The sequence below is a fragment of the Notolepis coatsorum genome, assembly GCF_963971535.1.
Source record: "Notolepis coatsorum genome assembly, chromosome: 4".
Classification (NCBI taxonomy): domain Eukaryota; kingdom Metazoa; phylum Chordata; class Actinopteri; order Aulopiformes; family Paralepididae; genus Notolepis; species Notolepis coatsorum.
Window position 1 is genome coordinate 93,963,746 of NC_140168.1, and position 22,313 is coordinate 93,986,058.

General features: G+C 41.2%; 1 protein-coding gene across 1 annotated transcript in view; it reads right to left on the reverse strand.

Annotated features, from left to right (window-relative positions):
* Positions 1-22,313, reverse strand: part of galnt12 (UDP-N-acetyl-alpha-D-galactosamine:polypeptide N-acetylgalactosaminyltransferase 12) — a 145,161-nt gene that overhangs the window by 40,122 nt on the left and 82,726 nt on the right. The window contains exons 7-8 of the mRNA XM_084313234.1: positions 21,985-22,116; positions 11,177-11,290 (exon numbers count right to left, since the gene is read on the reverse strand). Of these exons, the coding sequence (XP_084169360.1) occupies positions 11,177-11,290; positions 21,985-22,116 (246 nt within the window). The remainder of the gene's footprint in view (positions 1-11,176; positions 11,291-21,984; positions 22,117-22,313) is intronic.

The window sequence follows — 22,313 nt, forward strand, 5'->3', positions numbered from 1 at the left end:
GCCCACAGACACCATGACACCCCACTCTCAGCCTGTACAGCCCACAGACACCATGACACCCCACTCTCAGGTCTGTACAGCCCACAGACACCATGACACCCCACTCTCAGGTCTGTACAGCCCACAGACACCATGACACCCCACTCTCAGGTCTGTACAGCCCACAGACACCATGACACCCCACTCTCAGCATGTACAGCCCACAGACACCATGACACCCCACTCTCAGCATGTACAGCCCACAGACACCACCCCAACCCTATACGGTTAACCGCCTGTAGTGTGGTAGTGAAAGGGTTAACCTTCTGTAGTGTGGTTGTGAAAGGGTAAATACACAGGTCATGATAAACGATGGAACTGGGTTTGCACGTGAAAGTCCCGCCGCTGTGACCGTGCCCAGGCTACAGGGAGGGACTGGGATCTGTGATTATACCCGCAAGGCGCCGGAGGGGGTGTTGCCATCACGCCTGTGTGTGTCAGTCTGTCACCAGAGGAAGAGCTGTCCCTTCCAGTTCCATCCCTTACTGGTTGATTGCAGTTTTTAAATTAAAATGGATATCAAACATCAAGATATTCCCTACGTCAAATCATGGGACAATGAAGTATTATATAACGTCATTTCTAAACTGTATTTGAACATGATTTAAAGGGCATTCTAAAATTAGGTCAACCATAGGGTTGCCACACTACAGAAGGTTAACCCTTCAGTAGTAAGCTATCTGGCTGCATGTTAGCCTAGCTTAGCACAATGAATGGAAACGGACATGACCGGTTAGCCTAGGCATTGTCCAACTAACACCTCTCCCGAAGGCTAACCGGTCATGTCCGCTTTCATTCATTGTGCTAAGCTAGGCTAACGTGCAGCCAGATAGCTTTCTACTGAACGCACAGAGAGGAAACTGGTATCTATCTTGTGTCTCTCTCTGGAGAAGATAGTAAGCTAATCTCCCAAAATATTGACGTGTTCCTTTAAGATAACATTTATTCCTTTATTGATCCCCTTGGGGACCTTGCGGGCAACATGGGGGAGGGGGGAGGGGAAGTTAAGGTATGGGCAGGGTAATAGGGAGGTATAGTCTGACGTCACTTTAGTTTCCCACACGGTCCACCCGTATAGGGATTTATCATTGGGAAAATGTATTATTATTATTTAATTTTTTTAACCTTTATTTACCCAGGGTAGGTTCGCTGAGCACAGATGCTCTTTTTCAGGAACGCCCTGCTTCACATTCACACAGTTCCATTCACACCTGGGAGCTGCCCAGTACAACCACAGTTGACACCATTGGCCACTGAGCAACTCCACTGGAGCAGTTGGGGGTTAAGTGCCTTGCTCAAGGGCACTTCAGCGGCAGATTTTTCCGGGGATCGAACCGGCGACCTTCCGGTCACAAACCCGCTTCTCTAACCATTAGGCCACCGCTGCATTATCGGCTATTGTAATAATTCTGCCTCATGAACATTGGCAAGCTTTCCATTTTTGCACAAAATGAGTTCCCTTCCATCACTAACATTATTGTTTAAAGGAAAACTCCAACATTTTGGGAAATTAGCTTATTTAACATCTTCCCTGGAGTTAGACAAGAAGATACATACCTTTTTTGTCTCTGTGCGTGCATTTAGCTTTGGGAACAGTAGCTCTGTTAGCGTAGCTTAGCTTCATCACTGGAAGTGGGGCGGTGAAATAGCCTGACGTTCCCTACAGAGTCCTACAGTCACGAAATACAATCCAAATACAACTCCAAAACCTTCCTGTAAACATGTTGTGACCAGTGGCGGCCGGTGGGTACTTCGCCACTAGGGGCGCTATACCAAATATTTTGCAAACATGTACAGTACAGTACTGTACCACGCAAGACTCATGGCAAGACGTGAGCGATTCGACTCACGCTCACGGCAATGAATCGGCTCTTATGAACGAGTCGCTCAGCTGTTACTACAACAACACACAACCAGTCAAATAAAGTATAGTCTAGACTCTAATTCACAACTTGAAACACAATATAAATAGAAAAGTTAGAAACAAAACTCGCCCGTCTCCAAACACAGGCAGATCTCTCCCTCTCTCCTTCTCTCTCTCACACACAGCGCGACGTGGAATCGATTCATTACACAATCAGACCTATTATATACCAAGAATAACTTCAGTATGAGTACAGGGCTGTACACATATTTAGCATATTGTTAAACGAGCCAAGGCTAGCTATTAAACTATCGATATGAATCGAAAATCTGGGACCCTGATGTAAACAAGACAAACGTCTTTCTCTGGTCTGCATCCCCTTAACAATTGTGTGTATTGAGCCGTACTGTATTGTACCCATTCTGCAATCTGTTAATAAAGTTCTCATTCATTCATTCATTCAAACATAGACGATATTGAACAAGCCATAATCCACGTATTTTCAATCCGAGAGAGCTGCAGTAGTTAAATCAATGAGCCATCGACATAGTCAGTGTGGTAAGTAACGTTATTATTGCATCCAAGATTGATACACGGCTGGCTAGGCAGTTGGTAGTCATAGTCTTGTGTTATAAAATAAATAAACAATCAGCAATGTCTCGCTTCATGAATGGCCAGCAGTAGTACTGCTCCTAAAAAAAACTATTTACAAACGTTAACGTTAAGCACAGAGAGAGAGAGAGAGAGAGAGAGAGAGAGAGAGAGAGAGAGAGAGAGAGAGAGAGAGAGAGAGAGAGAGAGAGAGAGAGAGAGAGAGAGACTCACTGTTTAGTTGAAACGTCCAGGGCAGGAGAGCTTGATAAACGTGTATAATCCGCCATATAGCTTGTTAGCCAAGTGTTAGCTGAGCTCGTTAGCACAACACTCAACAAGTACATTCCTTTGTCCATTTCCGCTCGAACAGACTGCAAACTACCTGGCGTTCTATCGCCATGCTCTAAGACAAACTCTAACCTTAACCAACTTTGAAAGAGTGCCTAAGCTTAACAGTCTAAAGAACTTGCAGTCACGGACGCTCTAAGACAAACAACCTAGCCCAACCTAGGAACCAAGCTAGAAGCTAGAATTGGAACATTAGAAATTGGATTCGGCCAATCAGAAATCGTCTCTGTGAAATTCTGCCATGGAAAAAAATACTGGCGTCGGCCAATCAGAGAGCGTCTCCGCGAAATGCGGCTATGGAAATTCTTCACGGAAGTTCACGCTGCTGCCTAGACCGCTTCAAATCGCGCTCGGATTCCAACATAATAGTCATATTTCAACGCACAACGCCGTATGCACTGATTGGCTGTGACGGAGACAGCGATCAAACTGTGACGCGCACTCAGAGCGCTATCGCTTCTAGCCCGGGCGAGAAATACGAAAAAATAAAAAATAAACGTCACTTGCTGCTCATGAAAACGATGTTTTTTTAATTTAGATAATAACGTTATATTGCGCATTGGAAATACAAACATACTTAAAATGAGTAAATATTATTCATTTTAAACATGTTTATATTATTTATAGGGCTATAAAACACAAAAACGAAAAAGTTTTATTGTCTTCTTCTCTGATTTAACAGCAGCTGGCCAGCAGGTGGGTCGGCGCCCTTGCGCCCCTAGTGGCGAGCCGCCACTGGTTGTGACCTGTGTATTTACCACATGGAGAAATAAAAAATAATTGAATTCGACAATTACGTTTTCTAAGCAAATATACTCTGAAATTTTTTTTGCCTAACCACTCGTCTCTGGGCGCAGTCAGTGATTTCAACGTGAAGCCGTGTTTGTTGATATTCTCATTCATTCAAAAGATCCGAACCGATTGAAGTTTATGGATACCATGACTTAAAATCCTCTTACCTTGACGATTAAAAGCCTCCCCAATTTAGAAAACAGTAATCCAATGGCTGGTATTGATAATATAATACTAACTACTGCACGTAGCTAACCGAAGCTAACACAGAACCGGACGGTCAACAAAGCAAATATAATGACTTCCTTTTCTGGGGGGTTTCAAAATAAAAGAGCGACGTCTATAGCAGCGGAAAACGTTTATTTTGTACATTATCTAACGTTAACACGAACCTAAACTAACTTTAGGTTAGTTGTAACGTTAGTTTAGGTTCGTGTTACCGTTAGATAATGTACAAAATAAACGTTTTCCGCTGCTATAGACGTCGCTCTTTTATTTTGAAACCCCCCAGAAAGGAAGTCATTATATTTGCTTTGTTGACCGTCCGGTTCTGTGTTAGCTCCGGTTAGCTCCGTGCAGTAGTTAGTATTATATTATCAATACCAGCCATTGGATTACTGTTTTCTAAATTGGGGAGGCTTTTAATCGTCAAGGTAAGAGGATTTTAAGTCATGGTATCCATAAACTTCAATCGGTTCGGATCTTTTGAATGAATGAGAATATCAACAAACACGGCTTCACGTTGAAATCACTGACTGCGCCCAGAGACGAGTGGTTAGGCAAAAAATTGTTCAGAGTATATTTGCTTAGAAAACGTAATTGTCGAATTCAATTATTTTTTATTTCTCCATGTGGTAAATACACAGGTCACAACATGTTTACAGGAACGTTTTGGAGTTGTATTTGGATTGTATTTCGAGACTGTAGGACTCTGTAGGGAACGTCAGGCTATTGCCCCCCGCCACTTCCAGTGATGAAGCTAAGCTACGCTAACGGAGCTACTGTTTCCAAAGCTAAATGCACGCACAGAGACAAAAAAGGTATGTATCTTCTTGTCTAACTCCAGGGAAGATGTTAAATAAGCTAATTTCCCAAAATGTTGGAGTTTTCCTTTAAGCATTTTTGGTTGAAATTAAATTATACGTAATTATTTTACGATTAATTGCGAATAGTTTCATGTTGAGCTATAGATTGTGGATGAATACACAGAAAGGTACACCATGCCAATGTTCATGCTTTGTGTTTTAAACGAGACGATTTAGAAATGTGTCCATTAGAAATGCATTGCAATTTCAAGCGAGGTGGACCGGCCGGAAACAACAATGACGTAACCACTACACCTCCCTATAGTAGCAAGATATAAATAATAGGCAATCAAATTAGATCTAATTTAAAAACCACATCCAACATCGTGCTTTATTGCGACAGGCCCATATACCAGCAGTAGAAATAGAGACCTTGTCCCATCTTTTGAATGTGTTCATTATACCCTGATGGCCATACGTATAATGGCCTCTCTGCATGAAATGGAAGGGTAAATGGACTGTATTTATGTAGCGCATTTACCCAGAGTGCTTTACATCGTATGACTCACATTAACCCTTTCAATACCACAATACAGAAGGTTAACCCTTTCACTGCCACACTACAGACGGTTAACCCTTTCACCACCACACTACATACAGTTAACCCTTTAACTACCACACTACAGAAGGTTAACCCTTTCAATACAGATGGTTAACCCTTTCACTATCACACTACAGAAGGTTAACCCTTTCACTACCACACTACAGAATAACCCTTTCACTACCACAATACAGAAGGTTAACCCGTTCACTACCACACTACAAAAGGTTAACCCTTTCACTACCACACTACAGACGGTTAACCCTTTCACTACCACACTACAGACGGTTAACTCTTTCACTGCCACACTACATACGGTTAACCCTTTACCTACCTCACTACAGATGGTTAACCTTTCACTACCACACTACAGACGGTTAACCATTTCATTACCACACTACAGAAGGTTAACCCTTTCACTACCACACTAGACTGTTAACCATTTCACTACCACACTACAGAAGGTTAACCCTTTCACCACCACACTACATACAGTTAACCCTTTAACTACCACATTACAGAAGGTTAACCATTTCACTACAGATGGTTAACCCTTTCACTATCACACTACAGAAGGTTAACCCTTTCACTACCACCCTACATAAGGATAACCCTTTCACTACCACAATACAGAAGGTTAACCCTTTCACTACCACACTACAAAAGGTTAACACTTTCACTACCACACTACAGACGGTTAACCCTTTCACTACCACACTAGACTGTTAACCCTTTCACTACCACACTACAGAAGGTGAACCCTTTCACCACCACACTACACAGTTAACCCTTTAACTACCACACTACAGAAGGTTAACCATTTCACTACATATGGTTAACCCTTTCACTATCACACTACAGAAGGTTAACCCTTTCACTACCACCCTACAGAAGGCTAACCCTTTCACTACCACAATACAGAAGGTTAACCCTTGCACTACCACACTACAAAAGGTTAACCCTTTCACTACCACACTACAAAAGGTTAACCCTTTCACTACCACACTACAGACGGTTAACTCTTTCACTACCACACTACATACGGTTAACCATTTCATTACCACACTACAGAATGTTAACCCTTTAACTACCTCACTACAGATGGTTAACATTTCACTACCACACTACAGACGGTTAACCATTTCATTACCACACTACAGAAGGTGAACCCTTTCACTACCACACTACATACGGTTAACTCTTTCACTACCACACTACATACGGTTAACCCTTTAACTACCTCACTACAGAAAGTTAACCCTTTCACTACCACACTACAGATGGTTAACCCTTTCACTATCACACTACAGACGGTTAACTCTTTCACTACCACACTACATACGGTTAACCATTTCATTACCACACTACAGAAGGTTAATCCTTTAACTACCTCACTACAGATGGTTAAACCTTTCACTACCACACTACAGATGGTTAACCCTTTCACTATCACACACATACACGGGCTGGCTCCACTGTACTTAGCTGAGCTCCTGCACCACTACACCCCATCCAGAGCCCTAAGGTCTGCTGACCAGCTGCTGCTGGAGGTGCCCAGGACCAGGCTCAAAACTAAGGGAGATAGAGCCTTCGCTGCTGCTGCCCCTGGCTCTGGAACAGCCTCCCCCACATAAGATCTGCCCAGAGTTTTTAAATCATATCCTCAAACTAAATCCTCAATTTGAATAAAGTGATTAATCTGATTAAATGAGTCGCTTTTTTATTAAATCAACTTTCTTTAATGAATATAACTGCAGTTTTTTTTAATACTATAATATTAGTGTAGCCTACTCTTTATCTTCAACTGTGAAGAAAAACCCTATTGGTTTAAACAGAATGAATAGACACATACAAAAAAAAGTTAAAATAAATTCTAATTTTGATTTAGAATTCGAATACCAACGTAACAAACGAACGTTCGAACATTCTGGCTCAGCCTGCCTGCCTGCCTGCCTGCCTGCCTGCCTGCCTGCCTGCCTGCCTGCCTGCCTGCCTGCCTGCCTGCCTGCCTGCCTGCCTGCCTGCCTGCCTGCCTGCCTGCCTGCCTGCCTGCCTGCCTGCCTGCCTGCCTGCCTGCCTGCCTGCCTGCCTGCCTGCCTGCCTGCCTGCCTGCCTGCCTGCCTGCCTGCCTGCCTGCCTGCCTGCCTGCCTGCCTGCCTGCCTGCCTGCCTGCCTGCCTGCCTGCCTGCCTGCCTGCCTGCCTGCCTGCCTGCCTGCCTGCCTGCCTGCCTGCCTGCCAGACAGACAGACAGACAGACAGACAGACAGACAGACAGACAGACAGAAAGCTAGTTAACGGTTATTGAATGGGGCTAGTATAATACATACTGTGTGTGTTTCTGAGGAGGGGACATCAGGCGTGTGTGTAATCTAAACAGGTGATGAACATCGTGGCAGTATCGAGGCTGTAATCTAAACAGGTGATGAACATCGTGGCAGTATCGAGGCTGTAATCTAAACAGGTGATGAACATCGTGGCAGTATCGGGGCTGTAATCTAAACAGGTGATAAACATCGTGGCAGTATCGAGGCTGTAATCTAAACAGGTGATAAACATCGTGGCAGTATCGAGGCTGTAATCTAAACAGGTGATAAACATCGTGGCAGTATCGAGGCTGTAATCTAAACAGGTGATAAACATCGTGGCAGTATCGAGGCTGTAATCTAAACAGGTGATAAACATCGTGGCAGTATCGAGGCTGTAATCTAAACAGGTGATAAACATCGTGGCAGTATCGAGGCTGTAATCTAAACAGGTGATAAACATCGTGGCAGTATCGAGGCTGTAATCTAAACAGGTGATAAACATCGTGGCAGTATCGAGGCTGTAATCTAAACAGGTGATAAACATCGTGGCAGTATCGAGGCTGTAATCTAAACAGGTGATAAACATCGTGGCAGTATCGAGGCTGTAATCTAAACAGGTGATAAACATCGTGGCAGTATCGAGGCTGTAATCTAAACAGGTGATGAACATCGTGGCAGTATCGAGGCTGTAATCTAAACAGGTGATAAACATCGTGGCAGTATCGAGGCTGTAATCTAAACAGGTGATGAACATCGTGGCGGTATCGAGGCTGTAATCTAAACAGGTGATAAACATTGTGGCGGTATCGAGGCTGTAATCTAAACAGGTGATGAACATCGTGGCAGTATCGAGGCTGTAATCTAAACAGGTGATAAACATCGTGGCAGTATCGAGGCTGTAATCTAAACAGGTGATAAACATCGTGGCAGTATCGAGGCTGTAATCTAAACAGGTGATGAACATTGTGGCAGTATCAAGGCTGTAATCTAAACAGGTGATTAACATCGTGGCAGTATCGAGGCTGTAATCTAAACAGGTGATAAACATCGTGGCGGTATCGAGGCTGTAATCTAAACAGGTGATGAACATCGTGGCAGTATCGAGGCTGTAATCTAAACAGGTGATGAACATCGTGGCAGTATCGAGGCTGTAATCTAAACAGGTGATGAACATCGTGGCAGTATCGAGGCTGTAATCTAAACAGGTGATGAACATCGTGGCAGTATCGGGGCTGTAATCTAAACAGGTGATAAACATCGTGGCAGTATCGAGGCTGTAATCTAAACAGGTGATGAACATCGTGGCAGTATCGAGGCTGTAATCTAAACAGGTGATGAACATCGTGGCAGTATCGAGGCTGTAATCTAAACAGGCGATAAACATCGTGGCGGTATCGAGGCTGTAATCTAAACAGGTGATAAACATCGTGGCGGTATCGAGGCTGTAATCTAAACAGGTGATGAACATCGTGGCGGTATCGAGGCTGTAATCTAAACAGGTGATGAACATCGTGGCAGTATCGAGGCTGTAATCTAAACAGGTGATGAACATCGTGGCAGTATCGGGGCTGTAATCTAAACAGGTGATTAACATCGTGGCAGTATCGGGGCTGTAATCTAAACAGGTGATAAACATTGTGGCAGTATCGGGGCTGTAATCTAAACAGGTGATTAACATCGTGGCAGTATCGGGGCTGTAATCTAAACAGGTGATAAACATTGTGGCAGTATCGGGGCTGTAATCTAAACAGGTGATGAACATTGTGGCGGTATCGAGGCTGTAATCTAAACAGGTGATAAACATCGTGGTGGTATCGGGGCTGTAATCTAAACAGGGTGATCATCGGGTATCTAATGAACTGCTTCAACGTGAGCACATCACCCCAGTCCTGGCCTCACTCCACTGGCTCCCCCCCATCAGTCACCACATTGATTTTAAATTACTTTTAACTGTTTTTAAATCCCTAAATGGCCTGGCCCCACAGTACCTGACCGAGCTCCTGCGTCTCCACACCCCATCCAGAGCCCTATGGTCAGCCGACCAACTGCTGCTACATGTGCCCAGGTCTAGGCTCAACACCAGAGGGGACAGAGCCCTTTTCCATAGCCGGCCCTAAACTGTGGAATAGCCTCCCCTTCCACATCAGGTCAGCCCAGACCCTCGAGGTCTTTAAATCCCAGTTTAAGACGTACCTATTCTCCCTGGCCTTTGACCAGAGCTGAGCCAGCCTCCTAGGTCGTTACTTTTAGTCTTTTTATGCCTTATTTTGTATTCTACTGCACTCATCCCATTTCTGCCTTGCACTATATAGTATTGTATATTAGTACACTGCATAGTATTGTATATTATATGGTAACTCAGTTACGTCTATTCTGCATCGAACATTGTACATATGTCTATACTGAACACTGTGACCTCATTTTTTACTTCTAATTTACATGCTATACTATGTTATTTTATTTCATACTTATCTTGTCTTGCACAGTCTGTGGAGCGTAACAGTAAGAAGCATTTTGTATAAAAGTATTCTGTACTTCTGTATGACAACTATTAAAGAAACTTGAAAACTTGAAACTTTTTTTTTCTATCTAAACCTGCACTTATTTGTATTTGCACTTTTATATTTACTATGTTTTGTATATATATATTTCTTCTTTGCTCTATGTTTTATCCGTGGAGCACTTTGGTACAGTCACAACTGTTGTCAATGTGCTATATAAATAAAAATGTATTGATTGATCGATTGATTCATATGCAAAACAAAAGATGTTCACCACAACTACGGGTCATTCAATAGATGTGGTTGAATTACTGTTTGAAAAACAGATTTAATAAAAGCCATAGTGGAACCCCAGCGTCGCAAACTCCACCGGACTTGCATCAAAGAAAAGCAATGGATTTCATTGAAGAATCTGAGCCAGATGTGTACTGTATGTAGTGTTGTAATCGTGTCGGCAAACCCAAGTCCTAAGTGTTCGACTCCTTGGTGCTCGAGTCCATGTCTGAGTCATGCAAAGATTCAAGTTCGAATCAAGTCTCAAGTCATCAAAACTGTGACCTGGCGGCTGGGTAGCGCAGCGGACTAAGCGCCTGCCTACCACCGCAGAGACACTGGGATCGAATCCAGCTGTCAGCGGTACCTCCGGCTTGGTCGGTCATCCATACTAACACAATTGGCAGTGTTAGCGGGTGGGAAGCCGGTGGGGTGTGTATCCTGGTCGTTGTAAACAGCGACTCCTACAGGTCGGTCGGGGCGCCTGCTCAGCAAGGAAGGGAACTGGGGGAGGTAGTGTGATCCTCCCACGCGGTACACTCCCCCAGTGAGAGTCCTCGCTGTCGGGTGAAAAGAAGCGGTTGGTTGACTCCACGTGTGTCGGAGGAAGCATGTGGTATTCTTCACCCTCCCAGACCGACAGTAGGGGGTAAGTGCGCAACGACCAGGAAGGGGATTGGCATAACGACTAACATTGGGATGGGAGGAAAATGCGGAAAAAAGGGGGGGAAATATCAATTAAAAAATAATAAACTGTGACCTGGAGCCAGACTGGATTCCCGGGTCCAGGACTCTGGTAGTACAACATAGAGCGTATAGTACCGTACCGTACCTGGTTCTGGCCCATGCCGTGACAGGGATAGAGGATGACCCGGTGGCCCACTATGTTGTGGTCGTCTGGGGGGTTGTAGTCAAAGCAGTAGCCGGCCATGCCACGGTTCTTCAGCTGCGAACAAACACAGTCACCACATCACTTAAAACACAATCACCACATCACTTAAAACACAATCACCACATCACTTAAACACAATCACCACATCTCTTAAACACAATCACCACATCTCTTAAAACACAATCACCACATCACTTAAAACACAATCACCACATCTCTTAAACACAATCACCACATCTCTTAAACACAATCACCACATCTCTTAAAACACAATCACCACATCACTTAAAACTAGTGCTGTCAGGCGATTAAAAAAAATAATCTAATTAATTACAGGATTTGTAATTAATTAATCTAATTAATCGCATTTTAATCACATAACCATTTTATGCCTGATATTCTATATTATTTTTTTTGTATTTTATTTTTGTATTATTTTTTAAACAGACATAAACAAACATGACAACACACGATAAGATATACAAGCATTATTAACAGTGCACATCCAATGAAATCACCATTTAGTTAAATTACTTATACAGGATATACCCCTAATACCTGCTATCTAATACCCTACACACGTATGCTCTAGCTCGTACCCCCCCCCTCCCGGACCCCCCATTGGATAATCCATCCATTATCCCTCGCTCCTAACCAGACACTACCATTATATGCTAGCTTTTATTCTCTCCACCACTTCTAACCACATTGTCATTTTGGATTCATTGAGACCCAAAATTCTTGCTGTAGATATTTCTTGATAAATCAGATCGAGATATGTAATAATCGAGACCTTTCGGCACATTTTTTCCGGTTGGAACCATCGTGATGCTATCAGCTTTTTAGCCACTGTGATACCCGATAAAACCAATCTCTTTAGCTGTGGATGTACTGCACCCTCAAAAACATTTCTGACACTGGGAATACATTCCCTGAGATTCATAGATGTCCCTAGAATCAGATACCAAGAACATGCAGATGGACCATATTAAAAAAAAGTCTGTAAATGTGTATTCTACATTATTATGGAATGAATGAGATACAAAAAAAAAAAGTATAAAAAAAAAAATACAAAAAAAAATGTAATTAATTTTGAGTTAATTTTCATAACGCGATAATTAGCTGTGTTGTGTAATTAATTAATCTAATTAACGTGATAAACTGACAGCCCTACTTAAAACACAATCACCACATCACTTAAACACAATCACCACATCTCTTAAACACAATCACCACATCACTTAAAACACAATCACCACATCTCTTAAACACAATCACCACATCTCTTAAACACAATCACCACATCACTTAAACACAGTCACCACAATCACCACATCACTTAAAGACAATCACCACATCACTTAAAGACAATCACCACATCACTTAAAACACAATCACCACATCACTTAAACACAATCACCACATCACTTAAAGACAATCACCACATCACTTAAAACACAATCACCACATCACTTAAAACTAGTGCTGTCAGGCGATAAAAAAATGTATCTAATTAATTACAGGATTTGTAATTAATTAATCTAATTAATCGCATTTTTATCACATAACCATTTTAGGCCTGATATTCTATAATCATATTTCAAATGGCATGTGTCCGGATGGTAGAATTCAGTACTGTATCTACAAAACCTTCTGTTTAATCATCTTCCATTTATTCATTTGCTTAGATTTTTCAGGTCTGGTCAATTTTAGCATGGTGTTATTCACAGTCAAAGATAAAAACAAAATTAATTGATATTCTCATTTGGTTCATTACAATTTACTCAAGCCTAGTAACAGACAGTATTTCGGACACTGGGAATACATTCCCTGAGATCCATAGATGTCCCTAGAATCAGATACCAAGAACTAGGCGATATAACGATAACGATAAATATCGCGATATATTTTAATAATCGATATCGAATATCGAAATAAAAAAAAAATCGAAAAATCGTTTTTTTTTTTTTTTTTTAATTTTTACCTGCAACAGGGCAGTTTTAAAACCAGAGACAGTGGACAGACTTGTCTTTCTTGCCTGCAACTTAAAGTAATGGCTTTGCTTGTCCAAATGACAATACTGACCAAATTCAGATTTCTTTTTCTCTTTTATTTTTTTTATTTTATTTATTTTGTTTGCTTTCTAATTTAAAATACATTTTGAAACCGTCTGTACACAGTAGGCTATGTGTGCTAGCAGAACTAGACTCCAGTCACGAGTCACAGTGCACATGTGCGGTGGTTTGTCCACCAAAAAAGCGCCAAAAGATCGAAAATAAACTAGCAGAGCCAGAACTGTTCAACTCCCCTGGAGCCACAGCCAGCAGAGAAGCCGGTTTACTTTAGCTTTTAAACCAGCTGCAGCCTGAGAACTGGAGTGTGAGGGGATGTAACACTAAAGATGGCGGCAATGACAAAGAATTGCTGCAAAATAAACATACATCTGTTGTTAAAAAAAAAAAAAAAAAAAAAATGTTTTTTTTTATACTTATAACAATTCGATAATTATCGATATCGAGAAATAAAATAAAATTATCATATAGTTATCGCGATATGATTTTTTTCCATATCGCCCAGCCCTACCAAGAACATGCAAATGGACCATATTAAAAAAAAAGTCTGTAAATGTGTATTATACGTTCTTATGGAATGAATGATAAAAAAAAAAAAGTTTATTAAAAAAAATTAAAAAGAAATTATTTTTTTTAAATTAATTTGAGTTAATTTTCATAACGCGATAATTTGCTGTGTAATTAATTAATCTAATTAACGCGATAAACTGACAGCCATACTTAAAACACAATCACCACATCACTTAAACACAATCACCACATCACTTAAACACAATCACCACATCACTTAAACACAGTCACCACAATCACCACATCACTTAAACACAATCACCACATCACTTAAACACAGTCACCACAATCACCACATCACTTAAAGACAATCACCACATCACTTAAACACAATCACCACATCACTTAAAGACAATCACCACATCACTTAAACACAATCACCACATCACTTAAAGACAATCACCACATCACTTAAAACACAATCACCACATCACTTAAACACAATCACCACATCACTTAAACACAATCACCACATCACTTAAACACAATCACCACATCACTTAAAGACAATCACCACATCACTTAAAACACAATCACCACATCACTTAAAACTAGTGCTGTCAGGCGATAAAAAATGTATCTAATTAATTACAGGATTTGTAATTAATTAATCTAATTAATCGCATTTTTATCACATAACCATTTTAGGCCTGATATTCTATAATCATATAATTAACGCGATAAACTGACAGCCCTACTTAAAACACAATCACCACATCATTTAAACACAATCACCACATCACTTAAACACAATCACCACATCACTTAAACACAATCGCCACATTGTGGTGGGCCGGTCTGGGCAAAAAATGCCAGTCCAGCCCTGGCTACAGTATATAGTAGGGGTGGAACTGTACGCATTCGAACCGTACACTGTTCAGTACGACCTCCACAGTTCGGGGCATGTGTGTATTGTTCGGTTAGCCTCGAGCTAGGCTAACGTTATGTTAGCCATGAGCTAACTAACTTTAGCCGCAAGCTAACTAACGTTAGCCGCAAGCTAACCGTGGAAACGCTCACAGCAAAGTGACTCCACGACACCAGAGTGGGGAAGGGGGGTATATTGACGAGGCTTGACAACAGAGGTTCAAAGATAACTGTTTGTGTTCAATAACGAGCCAGGAGACTAGAGCGTGCGTGTCAACTGTGCGTGACGCGTCTGTATTGCCAACCCATAACACAACATCATAATTTACATCCTGGTCCCTGCTGGGACGTACCAACTCCACACACCACTGTGGGGGGGTTTATATAACATTCCCCATTTCCTTTAAAAATCTTTTATAACAGTTACAAGATTGCTTAGTGCAAATCATTATTAACCATTTAATCGCCAATGACGTGTTAAGACATCATTCCTCGCCATGCGTAATCTGCCAATGACGTTTTACAGCGTCTTTGAGATCAATATTTCAAATTTCTGTCATGGTATTCATATTTCACCCACGGATCATTGACTGGTGCTGTAGGACTCCGCTCAACTCTCCAACGCTTCAACACCGCCACCTGGTGGCCGATCGGCGAGTTACAACCGGATGTTGATAATTGTGACGCCGGTGTGTCTCCCTATTCCCTCCGGCCACTCGCTATCGCTCGCGGGACTCCATCTGGACACACTGGATAATCGATCCATTGCCATAACTCGATAAACAACATTATTTGGACGTATATAGTATTATACAACCCGGAAATGGTTCGCCTAGATCAGGGGTGGCCAACCCGCTGCTCGCGAGCCGCATGCGGCTCTTTGCCCGCCAATGCTCTTCCATCCATTAAAAAAATAAAAATAAAAAATTACGTCACTCATTCCATAAGGACGTAGAAAAAACATTTAAAAAAAAATTAAATGGTCCATTTGCATGTTCTTGTTATCTGAATCTAGGGACATATGGATCAGTGTCAGAAATAGTGTGTCTGTTACTAGGCTTGAGTAAATTGTAATAAACCAAAGGAGAATATCAATTCTATTTAAAAACATTTTTTATCTTTGACTGTGAATAACACCATGCTAAAATTGACCAGACCTGAAAAATCTAAGCAAATGAATAAAGGGAAGATGATTAAATTAAACAGAAGGTTTTGTAGATACAGTACTGAATTCTGCCATCTTTTTTATAATGTAAATTTCTCCACCATTTTTCATCGTATTGCAACACCGTTTTTTGCAAGACGTTCACAGAAAGGTAGAGAAACTAACTGCATTCTGTTTTATGGCAATAACGTTCAGGTTTGTGGGAGATAATCCCAAAAAGAAAAAGAAAAAAGGAAATCCAGAAGTCAGATGATTGACAGGGGCTGGTGTGAGCTGGGTAGGGTAGTTTTTCGAAATTCGAAAGCCCTGAGTCTCTTCCTTCAAAAGACTACACTCACTTTTGGCTGTGCCACTTCCTCCTGTCAATATGCGCCGGTTTCCGACTCAATGGCCTGAGATTTCTATAATCTTATATTTCACTAATAACAGTTAAAATAATTGGTAAACAAACGTAATGCTGAAAATATACACTTTTACTGTATATCTCGGGTTTAAGAGATTAACCCTGTGAGGCCCAAATTAAAAAGACATTAGCAACTTCAGAGGCCAGAGGGTGGGACATATAAACACATTTACTATCAAATAGCATTGTGAGGCTGAACAACAGGACCAATTGACTATACATGTGCTTAACATTTTTTAAATAAACATTCTTTTTTTTAAATGGCTAAAAGTGATTTTGTAATTTTGCAACCGTGGGTCTCACAGGGTACTTTTAACCCTGTGAGGCCCAAATAAAAAAGACATTAGCAACTTCAGAGGCCAGAGGGTGAGACCTATAAACACATGAAGGGTGCCGTGATTGAAAAAAAAAGTTTGAGAAACGCTGGTATATGGTGTGGCTCTTTGTGGTACCACAGTAATTTTTGTGGCTCTTAGTCTCTGACTGGTTGGCCACCCCTGGCCTAGATCAACATCCCATAATAGCGATCTTTTTGCTCCAGTATCATCCCCCATCGCTACGAGGAAGCTGCGGTGAGTTTCAGCGTTTTTTATTATTATTATCCATACAAACTGCTATGATCTATATATCACCCATACTACATGAAACATTTAACGTCGGTCATTGCATTATAAACGACCCCCCCCCCCCCCCCCCTCCGGTCACCAGCAGATGATGAGTCATGACGTTTAGGACCTTGTACAATTGACATTTTTAATCTGGCGTCAATCGCTATCAAACTGCATTTGATGATCTAATATATGCATAAATGGCTATAACTCACGTTCTATGAAATACTGCAGAAAACGATAAAAACATATTTATACTCTAGACCGTATTTTTGTATGAATGTGTGAATGAAAAAGTAAAACGTTCCTACACCCTGAACGATAGCTAATCGATGTTGAATGGGCCATAGTAATGTCAAATTAGCAATACAATTTAAAAAGGTATAGCCCTGCAAAGTAGGTGAACATCTCCATAGACAAATAGAGCTGGCAGACTGGCTACAAGGATGGATATAAGCGTGGCAGAGAAAGGGTTAATACAAGAAACCCCATAAACGTCCTTATTTAAAACCCTAATCATCTTTTCTGTGACTTTTCCTTTTTGATAAGAAAGTCTAGTGCTGTTTGAGCATATGCATACTTTATGTTGATGGCCTTTGTCTATAATGTGGCCACAAAAATGGAAAGGTTTAATTATTAAGTTAATACTTTGACAAATGTTGCCTATATTTTTCAGTCAGTTCGGTCTTTGTGTGCCAAACATTATTTAAGGCAAACCGCTGTAAACCTTTTATTTTTTTTACCAACGAAATTTTTTGGAAATAAAAAACAACGTATATATCGAACCGAACCAAAAACCGTGAAGCCAAGACCGTGATACGAACCGAACCGTAGATTTTGTGAACCGTTCCACCCCTAGTATATAGTATAGTGTGTGTTTCAGCAGATCTCAGCTTACCTTACACACAATTCACACTGCCACTGATGTTGAAAAGGGGTGGAAAATATATTTTCACTAACATTACTGTATTATCTACTACAACCTACAAGTAGGGATGTCCCGATCTGATCACGTGATCGGAATCGGCGTCGATCACGTGCTTTTCAGAGTATCGGGGATCGGGAAAAAATAATAATAAAAATCGGCAGTCAAAAAAAAAAAAAATGTATTCAACAAACATGACCATGTCCACGTCTTAAACTCATACGGAGGCCTTAGTTTTGGTTTTAAATTACATAATATATCATCATTAATGTATTTATTGTCACACAGAGCAGAATAATTATCCACAACAAACACATTCCCCTTTAATTTTCACCGTTGCAACAAACATTCCCTTTAATTTAGACGCTACACGCTACACGCGAGTCGCGACCACATCACAACAACAACACGTCGACTCGCTCCCGAAACACGGTTAATATCCACTGACTTGAGCAGCTAGACTTAATGTCAGAGGTTTGGAACTAAGCATTTAAAAATAGAAAGTCAAGCCAGTTGCAATGTTTGCAAGGAGGAGATTCCGCGTGGAGGAAAAACTCATGAAGCAGCAGGCTGGAGGCGAAGTTTTCAAACTAACTTTTCAACAGGAGGATAACGTTACGTGACTTTATCGTCGGCGTTTCAGACCAGAATGGACCATTACGTAAGTCGAACACTGAATGTATACTAATGTGCAAACATATATTGAAACTTTTAATATTTCTCATATGAAGCAGAAGCACATTTCTCAGGGTGAATGTAATAACAAACGCCTCCGCGCTCGCGCCCCGGATATAGGCAACAGATGGGCTTGTCTCACTCTGCCAGTTTCTGACAAAAATGCGTCAAAATTGATTACTAATGTGAAAGATCGGATCGGAAACGATCGGATCGATAGATATTTAAAATCATATGATCGGGATCGGATCGGAAGCAAAAAAAGGCGATCGGGACATCCCTACCTACAAGCCATTAAAATCCCCACGTCAAACCATCTGGATGTTAGTTTCTGGGTGCGCTCGTTATCAACTCCCAAGTGCTCCAGAATGATATGCAGATTTGGATTGTAGTAGAGTAATACAATAACGTTAGCAAAAAATAAATAAATATACATATTTTTATCCTACCCAGAGATTTTCACAAGGGTTAATTACCTTATGTCTAGTGACTTTCAAACAAACAACATCACCCCGTCTCTGCATGCAAGCGCCGAGCCATATTGTATGCGAGGGCCGGACACAGAAGCACTTAGTGGTGCGTAGAAGCGTCTGTGTGTAAGCACGCCAAGGCCAGCTGTTGCATAATTTGTCCCGTGGCACATCTGGACTATGATTAGGCATTAAGGCCGATGATTACAGTTCCAAAATGGAGACATCTTGAATGTTAATGAAGAATGGGGATCTGAAAACGGTTAGGAAGTCTTTATTCTAATGGCCCAGGTCTCTTACCCTAATCAAGGCCTTGGGTTCCAACTGGTCTGGGTGCTGTTTTTAACTTCCTACGATTACAAGCCAATAGAATGAAGGCCTCTTTTAGACGTTCTCAGGAGTGCCACAAATCCCTGTTGGGCACTGGTCCAAAATAGAGCTTTCTTCTGCGCAGCATTGTGTGGGTTAATGGTTATAGAATAGAATAGATAGAATAGAAATACTTTATTCATCCCGAAGGAAATTTGGCACTACAAATCGCTCACAGTGAACATTTAGGTAGACAAAAACAAGTTTATTTTATGAAAATGAATGAAAATTATTATGAAAATCTGAAAATATTTGAAGAAGATATGCTTATTTGAATCTAGTTAATAAATCTCAAGTCTCAGAGCAGGGAAAAGCTGAGAGAATCCAATCTAAAGTTTGGCTGCATTTTTAACACCTTGGAAGTCAGGTACTAGGTGTCACAAACTGCATTTTTTAAACAAAAGACTTTACTATTTAGAGATTGTGGCGGGGTTCTTTCTCGAACTCCTCAAAACTCCCACAAACGATGGCGTAGTCGGAAAAAATCATCTTGGGTGTCGTTTTATTTGCTCCCACGGTGCAGAGGTGACATTCTTTTACAAAAACTGACACAAGTGACCAGCAAATACATTTTAATTATATTCCTAGGACGTATCTCACACCTAGGAAGCTGTTTGCTATGGGACTGGTGACCGGCGACTCTCTGCGCACTTTGTGCTCTCTGAGGGCCACTGGCATGTTTTGGGATTGCCCACCAGTAGCTCGTTTTTGGAAATCCATAACAACTAAACTTTCAAACATATGTAACCTAACAATTCCACTTACGGCAACAACACTACTCCTAAATGATATCATTACTACCGGCATCCATACAACAAAAAATAATCATTCTGGTGGGCGTTACTGCAGCCAAGAAGCTGGTAGCCATGAGGTGGAAGGAACCTGAGAAACTCACAATGATTAACTGGTCTCTGACACTACTGGATGTCATTTATATGGAAATCTCTACTACACGTGTAATTGGAGTGGGACAGGCACAATTGGAGGTGGGCTTCCAACTCTCCAAGACATTTACAACAAGCGTTGCATGGGTAAGACTAAGAGAATAATCAAAGACTCTAGCCACCCAAACAACTGCCTCTTTGAACTGCTGTGGTCAGGCAAGCGATACCGGAGTCTCATGGCAAGCACAGAGAGACTCAGAAGGAGCTTCTATCCCCAGGCCATCAGGATGCTCAACGACAATAACACTATGTAACAAACCATCAAATACACACACATCCACACACACACAACACTCACTTTAAATAAACAACTCACTGTAGCACCCACTTCACCCACTTTATATTTATATTTATTGGTAAAAGAGATTTGCACTACAACTCATACCTCATTGCATCATACCCTAAGTTGTACCTCCCCCCATTCTGATTTGTACTTTATATTGTATTGTAACTCAGTTACTAATTTTGTTCTACTCTGTGTTGTTTATTGTATATATGTATATTGAACACTTTTGTTTACACTTGTTACGTACTTCTATTTTTTACTTATCTATTTTATTTGTATCTAGCACACTCTCAGGAGCAGAACAGGAAAAAGCATTTCATATAAAAGTATTCTGTATTTTTGTATGACAACTAATAAAGAAACTTCAACTTGAAACTTGAGGCCAGCATTGAGCTGTGGGTCGCAGCGGCCGAGAAAGTTAAGGCCACCATCTAGCAGCGGAGCGGGGTTGGGGTGTTGGTCCTGGGGGGTCCTGGGGTGGGGGGATGGGAGGAAATGTCTTTTGTGGTGTCTGTGATAATATAATTTGTTTTTAGGTTCTGTATTTATTATCATAAAAAAAATATATATATTTCTACCGTCATTCTATTGTCATTATTGTTATTATCTGGTGATGTTTTGTTTATTATTATTGTATTATGTGCCGTCATGTTTTGTTTTATATTCCATATATTCCAAATTTTTCTTTTTTTTGTGTGAAACAAGTAAAATAACAAAACAAAAAGTACACTATTCCTACTATTTAAAACGAGTTCCCCAATAACTCACAAAACTAAACAAACACTTACAGCGCTTCCTTAGGTTACCGACTTAGTAACTGAGCAGGGGAAGACAGACACATAATAACAAACCGAACAAACAAAACACTTACGACGCTTCACTAGGTTACCGACTTAGTAACCGAGCAGGGGAAGACCCGACTCCCTTGAGCCAACGCAGCCCTCATGAACACCTGGCAGCCTCACATCAGGCTTCACACAGGTGCCACACATCATTAATTAACAACCTACACAGGTGCTACACATCACTTCATTAACAGTTTCCTACACACTATATACAGTACACAAAATGTTTCCATGAACCTACCAATAAAACCCACAGCAATAATAAATATACAAATGTATGTATGAATGAATGATAAGATGAATTAATGTATGTATGTATGATAATATGTAATAATATGAAATTAATGATTGGGGGGGTGGTTTTGACGTCGACTCGGTACAATAAAGGCACAAGGGTGAAAGTGCAAGGAGCATGCATTACTAGACCTTTGCATTGACGACATGATGACCTATGACCTTCGCAGACAGCACTTAAGTGCGGGGATTTGGCACGTGAGGAGGCCTTTAGAACTTAACGGGATTAATTAACCGACGCTAAATCCTCCTCACCATTCCGAACAGGCCGGCTCGGTCCTCGGGGACGTGGATGTCGGGGTAGATGTTCTCCAGGTACCACTTGAAGTTCTTACAGCCAAGCTTCTCCCTCAGCTTCCTGCGCTCCGTCACGTCTCCAAAGGCCTCCTGGGGGAAACAAAGGTTCACAGATTTTTAGTTCCACCTTATTTATTGCCACCATTTAATAACCCTTTCATTACCACACTACCAAAGGGGTTAACCCTTTCACTACCACACTACCAAAGGGTTAACCCTTTCACTGCGACAATACAGAAGGTTAACCCTTTTCACTGCCACACGACAAAGTGTTAAAGGGGACATGC